The following is an 11,692-nucleotide window of genomic DNA, read 5'->3' as shown; positions in this document are numbered from 1 at the left end:
AAAAAGAAAAGTAACATGATCGAATCTAATATTGCAATATATTATCTAATTAATAAAGGAAAACCGTCAATACTGTCATAGGTCTAAAAAGCGGAACTTTCTCATTTACATAGACAAAAAGATATTAAAAAAATTTTTTAAACTATTTTTGTCATCTTGAGATATCTTACATTTTCGAAAAATTTTAAAAAGATATCTTTTAGTAATCTAAAAAATATCTAATGCAATATATTTTGAGATGTTATTTCAAATATCTGTGGAGATGTGAAGATTGAACATATCTTTTAGATATTTTTTAGAAATATCTTGGAGATATCTTTAATAAGATATGTTTATATATCCGCAAGACCTCGATAAGAGTCTAATTTTTATTTAAAATTATGTTTTATTAACCTAATGTTTTTAGGGAGACTAATATATACTTGATATTCTTTTGTATGATAGTTTTATCATTATACATTATGTGAAGAAAGAAAGAAATTTTATTGTTAGTATAAGTACCTATCTATTTTTATAGTTGGCGCAATTTTCTTATACTTTTGTAAAAAAAATACAACAGTTCTTTTCTAAGTTTTTTAAAAGTAATCTTTAATGTGATATACATATTTTACAATGTTATAAATTTTGTAAATGATTTTTGAACATATTATATTAACAGAATAATTTTGTATTATAGTATTTTTGCGCGTGCGCGCACGCATGCATGCACGCCCACACACTTTTAAACGTTTCTTAGAAAGGTAATTTTTTTACGATTTAAGGTTACGATATTTAAAATCGCGTAATGAGAAAAATATAAACAAAACAAAATTTAGAACAATACAAATATGTAAAATATTATCAAAAATATATTTAGTTAAACTATACAATACAATAAATTGTACAAAAGAAATTCGTAGAATTTATTTTTATCTGTGAAAAATTTTTAATTGTTTTTATATAGAAAACATGTATGAATTGTTATTTCTTTAAATTTTTATTTCTTTAATTATGTATACGATCATGTTTTTATCAGTGTGTGTGTGTGTATATATATATATATATAATATAAATCTAATGAACGATTTAGTTTCCGAGAACTAAGAGGGAAAATATGGAACGTTTAGTTTCTGAGAAAATAATAAGCACGATAGTATATCTGTATATAAACTTTTCTCTTGTAAAAAGTTATAACGAAATAAATATATGAATATTTTTGACAGAAATATATTTTATTAGAATTAAAGACTATTTCTGAGTATTTACTCATAAAAGTTTATAATACTTAAAAGATTTAAGACAGAATTTATAACAGTCTTTATTGCTTCTCAAGACTAATCAATATCATCAACGCTTTTAGATGTCTTAATACTTTGAAGTAAGAAATAAATGATGGTCAGGAAAATACAAGAGGGGGAATATACGCAGAAGTTATTTTTTATTTATAACTTTGTTGAAAATAATTTTGACATTATAGATTTATTTCCGTTAATTTTTTATTGCACATATTAATCATATAGAAATCTTACAAATAAAATAACAATAATGATAACTACTTATACATAAAAAATCTTTAATTGTTAATACTTAATTGTTAGTAGAGACATGCCCGCGGTCTATGTTCGCCTATTCCAAGAATTTTTCTCCGTAAATAACGATGAAGAATTTTTTTATTTTGTAGAGAAATTTTCAGGAGTGTGGTCACTTTTGCATTCATGTTATCTATTAAACCATTAAGCAAAATATCACACATTGTTCTGGAATTGCGATAATATTTAAAAATTTGCTCTACTCAATCAAATAAAAGTTTTACTTCTGTTTTATTCCACAAAATAAAAGTAAGCTAAAAAAGTGTGGGCCTGGATAGCACAATTCAAAGAACAATCACTCGTTAAGCAGAAAGTTTCAGTTTTGATTTCTGATCTAGCCTTTTCGCCCCAATACTTTTCTTACCAAAAACACTGTACGCGTCTTAATGGCACCTTCCCCAAAAGTACATCCCTATATTTGAAGATAAATCGATTGAAAATATGCATTAGTTGATGATGTACTAGATCTACTAGAAAAATGTCATTAGACTGTAATAAATAAATTTGTTTTTGTAATTCGATTAATTAATATTATTATCGTATATGAGTAACAGATAGCTGGCAAAGGAGTTGCAGATGACTGAGATGCGTATTACGTATATGAATATCTCTCGAGTGAGTAAAATCGGTTCGATCGATCTATCATTTCATCGTAATCCACGGGAATTTGTGGACCGCAAACGTGGGTCTCGGTGAACGTGGGAAGATGACTGGATCATTTCGCGCCACCATAAATCCATCCCAAAAATCCCTTCATTTCGTAGGGTCGCATATGGCTGTAGCATGACAACCGTGGAAATTCCGTAAAAAGAAACTCATAAATATTCCCCAATTGCTAAATCATATGTACGAGATGTTCGTTGAAATTAATCGATAGCTTCATGAGCAGTTAGAATAAAAAAATGCAATTATATTATTGAAATGAGAATTTGGTTAAAATAGGTAATTAATGCAACTAATAATAAAACTATATAAAAATTGCATAAAAAATAAAAAATAAAAAATGTTATTACGAAAATGTTGTTTCTGAAATATAAAAATGCTTATTTCTCAAAAGTACAGTTAACTTCTCTCGCTCGACAACTTTTCAAAATTTCAGATTCAAAATACTTATAAACAATATAATACTCTGACGCTAATAATAGTCTGACGCTGATGTTGACGCTGGCTAATTAATTATTAATTATTGCGACGATCGGATAATTTACTGGACGGTGATCTCCTGGGATGCGCAGAACATCAGTCCTTAATTGAACTTTTACGCCCGGTACTTCCGCAATCCTGCGGGATGTCCCGCGGACATTCTTGGACGCAAAGTGCACATGCTTTCTGCACAGATGGTGTATGCGCGCGTATATGTAGGTTGCGCGCGCGCGCGCGCGCGCACTCTCGTACTCTACTCTCTGTGCATGGTCACGTTATTAAAAATAGCTCGAGGGTATTATTGACCCGCGCGTCACAACTTGGATTACAGACTTTCCAGTTGACCGGCTTAGGATCAGCTACAGCTCGTCGCTCCAATCTGAAGCACTCCATGTGAAGGACGGCGTGGCGACAATTCTGTCTCGCGCTACGGCTGGCACCTAAATAGTTGACTTAGTTCGTAGATTTCTGCGTTTTCCGGGGGGGGGGGGGGTGAAACCGCGGATCGATGGCCGGTTCCTAGTGAAACCCGGCGGAAGCCCGTGCGAATCCCGCACGAGTCATCGTATTACCGTCGGATGTAATCGCACATTCCTTTAATACACGAGAGGAAAAGGAAAGGACTGTTTCTCCTACCTTAGCAAAATTTCCTTCGATTTCACCATCATTTCTTTTGTGGAGTTTATTTTATCTTTTCATGAAGTACGAAGAAAACGATTTTGCTGAAATATTGAAAAAATTTTTTAGCTAAATCTGCAAATAATTTTGTTGGACAATATAATAAAATAATTATGTAGGATATTTAAATTAACTGCTGCAATATTAAAACTTTTTGTAATATTTATGCTCGAGCGTTTTACGTAATTATTTTGACGGTGAAACAAAATTATTTTCAAATTTATATTTACATTTGTTGTAATTCAATTTTTAGATATTTTAGCATAACCATCTCTTTCTGCGTATGAGTTATACAAGAGTTATACAATATATATTTGTATTTTATATACATTTTTTTAAATACTGAAATATTTTTAAAAATCGTTTGCTGGAAATTGCATCGTATATATATTGACAGATGTCGGTAGTAAAATTTACAATATATATTCATTTGTATCTACAATGTGCAATGTGTAGCTGAATATAAATTAAGGTGTCAGAATATTTTGAAGGAAGGCTGAATCGAAATTGATTAAACGTTAGAGTAAACATTCTAGATGCATAAACAACACGCGTGGTGCTCGTGAAAATGTTGAGGAATGTTCTACGGTTAAAAGATAAAACGGTACAGATGAATCACTCAATTAGTTGAAACATGAAAACAATACATAAGAAATAAAGTCGAGCCTCAGGGAGACACAGCCATCCTTTCGCAATTGCAGAGGATCATAAGTAGTCGAGATGTCAGCGTGAGATGATGATTGGAGAATATAATACGTCTGACATTGGAGAGCTGCGACTACTGTTTGCGATGGACGCGGCCGGTCGATCGAATTGTGCGTTTTCATAGGCGAGTCGAAGATTTGCGCAGCGAATTTGCGCGTATAGAATCGCCTAGCCGCGGAGGGGTTGACCTCCCTTTCCTCCATAGAATAGGTGTTGTATAGCACTTTCTTCGGTCTACTGACCGAATGTCCGCGCCGAACAGCTAGGAGCAATGAGAGAGCGAGCGAGCGAATGAGAGAGAGAGAGAGAGAGAGAGAGAGAGAGAGAGAGAGAGAGAGAGAGAGAGAGAGAGAGAGAGAGAGAGAGAGGGAGGCGCAAAAATTGGGATATAAGTGATGAAGGCAGAGGTCGAGTTTCCACCACCATCACCGTTATTAACACTACCCACCAGCATCATTCTCCCTTCCGCCTCGATGCTGCTGCAAGCTCGCGGGGACGCATCCCGCGCGGGGGAAGAGGAGGAGGAGGAGCGAGGGAAAAGCGCTATGGACGCCCGGGCGCCCTAGCTCCAAAGAAAGGAAGGAGAAGGCGAGCGAGAAAGCGGAAACGTTATACGCTTTTTCCCCTTTCCGTTTCTTCTACCACCTTTTCCGTCACCATTCTTTCACCGATCTTGTCGCGTGCGGCTCGCGGGTCTTGTTGCGGCTACCGCCGTTGGTCGCATGTCGATATTTGAGTGCGCAGCGCAGGCTGAGCAGTGGTTGTGCCGAGCCACTGCGCCGAGAGTCTAAAATTATATCGGGTAACCCGCGCGCGCGACCGAACAGGGAAGAGAGAGAAAAGAACAGGAGGCGCGGCAGTCACGGCGTTGCGCCGCGGAACGGACAAGGACGGCGCACAATGTCGGCGGGGGGTCGGCGGAAGGGGAGGGGGATAGAGGGAGAGAGAGAGAGAGAAAGAGCTCACGAGTGAGAGCGAGGCGAGAAACCGGAGCAGGCGTGCGCGGCGTGCGGGAAAGAGAAAGAGAGAAAGTTAAAGAGAAAGGACGGACGGTGAGAGAGCGAGCGACAAAGGGGAAAGGTGGGTGTCGGACAAAGAGAGCCGATCGCGAGATCGTCCGACGGTGGCGGCGAGCCGAAGAGAGAGACGGCACGACAAAGTATAGGTGAGCGTAGTAGGAGTAGTATTTGCTTTTAGCGTAGAGGAAGCGAGAGAGGTAGGAAAACGAGAAGGTGCGCACTTCGCGGGAGGAAGAGAGAGAGAGAGAGAGAGAGGGGCGATAGTTTCGTAGGAGAGAGCAACAGAGACAGGGTGAGCAAAGAGAGACGGAGAAATAGGTTGCACTAGGTTGGAGCGGGACGAACGGAGAGGAGTAAGCGCGAAAGCGCAGCGCCCGGTGAAGCGGTCTGGTGGGTAGGAGGGAGCCCTCGACAGAGCTCTGGGAGAGCCGTCGTCGTCGAGCCGACGTGTCGCCGTGAGAGGAGGTGCGAGAGGAGCTCTAGAAGCGGCAGGAGAGTAACGTGCTATCTAGCGCACCCAGACCCGTCGCGGGACACGCTGAACCGCTCGAAGGAACCACGCGCGCCGACGTCGACCGAGAGAAACGTTGTCTCTCTCTCTCTCTCTCTCTTCCTAATTCTCCCCACCTTCTTTCGCGTGCTCCCTCCTCCTCGTCGTCCGTCAAGCGTCGTGCGCGCGAGACACACCGTCGTCGGTCGTCGGAGCCGTGTGACAGCTCCCGCGCGTGGTCTTCACTCCGTGCGAGTTCGATCGTCGTCGAAGAGCGGAACGAGTAACCGCGCGCGCGAGTAACCGAGAGAGCACGGAGAGTAGAACGCGGCGCATCACCTAACCGATCGACGTACCGGGGAGGAGGCCGTCGGCGTCATCCCCGGCGAGCGACGAGTAGCCCGCGCGAGTGGCACCACCGGGGACACACCGTCGACGTCGTCGGCGAGGTCGATTGGCCGGTCAACGGACCGTAACAGCAACAACTTCGGCAACAACAACACCAGCAGCAGCGGCGGCGGAACCATGGCGGACGATCAGGACTACACGTGCGAGGACTCCCTCGGGACCGGCGACAACAACACCGCTTTCGCCAAGAAGCTGCGGGGCCGGAAGGGTGCCCTTAAGAAGAAGAATGTCTACATGGTCAAGAATCACAGCTTCATGCCGCGATTCTTCAAGCAGCCCACTTTCTGCAGCCACTGCAAGGACTTCATATGGTAAGTGTGCTTCTACGAGTCCTTTGTTATTCTTTTCGCGATTCGCCAATCTCGCATCTCTATTATTGCTTGTTACCGATTTCTTTAAGGCGCATCGATTAAATTAATCTTCTTTTCTCTCCATACACGCGAATACAATAAAGAGTAATAATTCGTTTGGCAGAATTAATGAGAAAAAATCGCCCGCATCGTTTTAAAAACAACACACATCTGTTGCTTCGAAAGAAGGGTAATAAGACCAAAAGGAGATCTTTTGAAAAAAACAAAAGTTATACTTTTGTTACACAAAGTTCTTTGTTACTTCAAACGACAGGGCAAGATGAGAGCAATTTGCCGCGAGCAATTCTTTCTCAAATTCCTCGAAACGGCCGCGCAAATGTTTGCCCGCTGCTATTCGTATTTTCAGCATTGTGACTGTGTTACAGTTGTTACTATCATTAGCTTCTTATTATTCGAACGCGTTCCCGAAAATACAGCGGATGAACTATGTGTGCGCGCTGGCACGCTTTCGCTCTCGTAAACGTATCTATGCGTCGGATGCGTTCCAGTAACGATCGAGTTTGCATCCCCGGGAGAAGAGTAGGTGAACGCCTCGGGGAGAAACTCATCACGGGCGGCTTGTATCGACAGGCCTCTGCTCTGACGAGGAATGTTTATCAGCTCTCACCTCGATCGATTTTGACGAAAGACGATCAAATATTATTTACTATATAATTTCAGCTTTTTGCCGTTGATGGCATTTGAATTAAGTTGAAATCATTATTTGATATTACATACTCATTTTTCGCTCCTCAGAAGATAAGGATTGGTTTTTTCACTCAAAATCATAGGGGAAGGAATCGATAAACATTCTTCCCTATGAATTATATAAAAACATAAATGTATATAAAATATGTCCATATATGTTTATACTAGTTTTTTTTGTAAAATTTGTTAATATAAATAAAATATAATAAAGTATAATTAAAAAGATAATTTTTACATTGCTTTTTTTACAAAAAGTTTAAAGAAATTAAAAAAATTGCTATGTATAATCATATATATTTTTTATTCATAGAATATGTATGATTATACATGGACAAATTTTTCTTATTTTTTATACCTACCTTTTTGTAAAAGAAGCAATGCGAAAACTATCTTGTTAAATAATTTTTGTCTTTTTAATATGATACCAAACAAAAATTTTACAAAAAGAGAAACTAGCATAAATATGGACATATTATATATTTATATGTTTTTATTTGAAAAATTGTTTACCGGGTTTCTAGAACAAAATTGCCGGTTTTCTTTTCCTTCTTACTTTTTTAAAGCAAGATGACTTAACAACCTAATGTTTAAAAAATTTAGACAACTCTTCTTCTACATATGGCAACTATAATCGACATTTCGTTGCTTTATTTGCATATTTGACATCGATAATTGGGAACGATCGACTGTGTTTAATTATTAACAGTGCTAATTTTGTCTCGTTTGTTTATTCTTCTTCGATGTTTTGTCAATCGTAGGTTTTTACGCCGAAAGTTTTTATTTACATGCGTAACGAGAGATTGATAATCTCCGCGGTGGCATATGGAACGATACATCGTTCTAAAATTAGTACTCAATTAACATTGATGTAGCTAACGGGTTCACCAAGCTCAGTGATATATCTCGTTTCCTCTAATACTTTCATTCCATATGCATTGTATCCAGTATTTCTCTCGATTGTCGAGATGAAAGTCGCGTGCAGAATTTTCAATGAAATCGCACAGTCGTTCGTGACATTATGGAGAAAAACGTGAGAGGGCTGTCTCTCTCTTTCCTCTTTGTTCTTTTTCGCTCACTCACTCACTCACTCTTCAGCAGATTGTTAATTTACTTTTGTACATGCTATCCGCTTCTAGCTGCTTCTAGATCTTTGACGGCATATTGTTATAATGGAGTTTGGAGTTTAATTATAAACAGGGACACTCAGCTCCCTTAGGACGATGCAGCTTTTTTCAGTAAACCTCGTTCATTTTCACTTATCTAATAAGATTAGCGAGGTTGTTTTTTCATCGCGACAAATTACACAAGTACCATTTGTCGATTTAAAAACCGCAGAAAATGTATTCTTGCCTGCGAACTTTACAAACCAATTGTAACTCTTTTTTATTTACATTTTATTCAGACGGTATATCAGTTTTTGAATGAATTCATCGTGTGAAAGACTGACTTGCGGGAATTAGTTGTTCAATTTATTCGAGAACTTTGTCGGCTTCTTTTTGCAAATGTTTCATGGTCAATGCTGCGATAGCTTCCTCTCGCGTCGTGATGATACGATAAGATGTTCATCCGTCTTCTTCCTCCCGTCAAGACGGACAGATGCATAAATCTAGTTAACAACGCTTTCGGGTCGGCCAGTTGTGCGGCCTGTGATTAAACGATCCGTCCTTGACGCACACGCGCGTCGTTCTTCCGTCCAAATTAGAAATCTCTCCGTTGCGATGTGAGAAGCGCCGCTTCTTACGAATGCCGTATACGTGCACGCGTGCGTACGTGCGTACGCACGTGCCAACGCTCCTTTCGCTGTGGAACTCTCCGGTCATCCTCTTTCGATTTTAGCTATAAGAGAACCCCAGGTGATATGCTGTAATTGACTTGTTTAGTGCATGCAATTATTGCTCTTACGGAAACGGAAACGGAAACGGTTTCGTGTTAATAATGAATTCTTTACAAAGGTTACAGTAGCAATCCTAATGAAATAATCTGGACGTATTGTGGAATTATAGTAATTCAATCGTTAACTAATTTATTACTGTAAAAGTAAACGGAGAATGCAGTGCTAAAGCGATTTCTTCAAATTAATGAACCTATTTGTAGATCTACATCTATTATTTAATTGGCTTAACGATAACATTCAGTATTTAAACTCTTTTGAGTTACAAATCTACTTTCTTGGGTTAAATTATGAAGATTTCTATATAAATTTGATGACTTCTACATTCCATTACGTTCCATTAAATTATGAGATTTTTATGATTATAGATTACCTCATATGTATGAAATTATAAACATTTATTTGTAAAATATTTTTTCTTTTTCTTTAATGTTTTATTAATATATGTATACATTTGAAGAAATACATATAACAATTTAAATAACATTGAAGACTTTATAAAACTCGGTGATTTATACAATAGATGTATATTTTCTAGATTTCCTTAGGGTTACAGACATAAAAATTTATATCTTGTGTTGTACCATAAATATTTTTTATAAAATATCAGAATTATTCGTAGACTAGCAGTTTGGAATTTTGTTAACGTTGCTATGATCGATTTCTGTTTAGATTGAAAATTTTCCAAAGGGACGAATGTTCAGCGTCTATGCATAAATCCCTTCTATTTTGAACTAACAGAATAGTATTGGTTGTTTTCGTTTCAAGATATTGGTGCGATATACTATGCGTTGACATTCATGACGTCATCCATCGAAACAGATAAGAGGCCCATTTGGACACTCCGTCATATTTGCAACAACGGCCAATGCCATTTCATAATTTATAAATAGGAAAATTAACTAAGCGTCGAGTTAAAAATCCTTAAGTTGAATGACATAATTAGAAAAAGTTTAATATAGATTTTTAATGGTTTAGCAACTTTGACACAATCGATCTTCCCTACATTAATTATAATTATTGTTTTAAACAAAACACAATACTTTTTTTTTGAGCTGAGTCTTAATTTTAATATTAAAGTTTCTCCAACATGTCATATATTGCAATTATAATATACCAAATTACACTAAATTGATTTAATTATAATCAATTTTTATTATAAACTTTTTAAAGTTATTACGTGGTAGAACAATTTGATAAATGGGGTCATATTTAGTGTCCAATGATCTATGAGAAACGGTTATCTTCGTAAATTCTTTTTTTGTTGAACATTATCATGACTTGCAATCAGACGAAATTACCAGTCGCACGCTTATCATATTCACGAAGTGATTTCTTACCTCGCGTTGCAAAATGAAAAACGAATGGAAAAATGGAAATGCACATTCAATATTTAGAACGGGATAGCTATCGAGCTCGATCGGACAGTGATTTGCTCGCCGATCGCATACGGAGATATGTATTGCGGAAAAACTCGCGGCGACATCGTATTCGGGATATGATTTGCGATTGTTGACATCCACGTGTGCATTCGTGACCAACGACCCTGACGACTGATGACGTGCGCCGTCGCATTTGTCGCACGACATCCCGCGAGGCGTACGCATTGTGATGACCAAATATATTTTGCGACGATGTGGCGTTCTATCCCATCGCCCCGATTTGCTCGCGCCCCTGCTGTTCGACTGGTCTGAACCTTCGCCCGCACATGCCAGATGCTCGTAGGCCAGACACGCGCTGTTGACGTTGTAAATGTATATTTTGAAAGTTGACAAAGTATTTGCATACCACTCTTTTGCGGAATAATTTTATGTAGAAGGTGGGGAAGGGAGAATGCAAAATGTTTCTATCAAAGAGAGTATGCGAAGAATGATCCGTTGTATTAGTGCAACAAATGAAAGATACTTCATGAGAAATATTGTTCTTTTTTCCGTGAAATTATTGTGAAAGGATAGGATCTAAGATTACATTGTTTTTTAATCTATATGTTAACATTGTGATCTAAATGTACGATCTGTCGGAATTCCCGCAACCCTAATTTTTCTCTTTCTACTTTTATGGATGTCTATTCCTTTTGGGATACAATATTTCACTTTTTTTTTCCAATATTTTGAGTTTCAATTTTCGCAGAAATTAAGAAAAATGCCATGACTGATGTTGTTTATTGTTAACACGTATAAGTTATTGAATTCTTCTGATAATAATTATTGATAAAATTCATGGCCAACAACAATCCCAGTGTTAAATTAATGAATATGGAATAAAGTCAATGAATAAATTGAAGAAATAGAATCAATGAATAAATAAAAACGTCTTAATATAAATACATTTTTAAATAAAAAATGATATTTTTATCAATTTTTTATGCAACTTTATATATTTAAAACATATTAATTTGCAATTTATTATTTTAAGTTTTATTACTTAAATTTTTCTTTTAAATAGTAATTTACTGAGGATTGTTCACCGACTGCAGTTACTCCATTAGTTTTATATCTTTTTTTATTATTAAGATTAACACATTTGCAGTGTTTTATATTATATACAAAACAAATTTAATGTCTGCAAAAAGCTATATGATTATTATGTTTAACATCTTAAGTAGTTATCTCTAATGAATTGAATTATCTTTAATAGATAATTTTATAACTATATAGCTATTGACAAATTTTTTGAAACATTCTATTTTAATTTCTAAAATATAAATTTTATATGTAAAAATTGATCGTAAA

General features: G+C 37.1%; 1 protein-coding gene across 1 annotated transcript in view; it reads left to right on the top strand.

Annotated features, from left to right (window-relative positions):
- Positions 1-5,144: 5,144 nt before the first annotated feature.
- The window catches only part of LOC105833362 (protein kinase C, brain isozyme), a 96,400-nt gene continuing 89,852 nt past the window's right edge, over positions 5,145-11,692 (top strand). The window contains exon 1 of the mRNA XM_012675057.3: positions 5,145-6,322. Within this exon, the coding sequence (XP_012530511.1) occupies positions 6,129-6,322 (194 nt within the window). The 5' untranslated portion in view covers positions 5,145-6,128. The remainder of the gene's footprint in view (positions 6,323-11,692) is intronic.

Source organism: Monomorium pharaonis, chromosome 2 (genome assembly GCF_013373865.1).
Source record: "Monomorium pharaonis isolate MP-MQ-018 chromosome 2, ASM1337386v2, whole genome shotgun sequence".
Lineage (NCBI taxonomy): Eukaryota > Metazoa > Arthropoda > Insecta > Hymenoptera > Formicidae > Monomorium > Monomorium pharaonis.
Note: the sequence above shows the minus strand (reverse complement) of the source record. Positions and strands in the feature narration are given on the sequence as shown.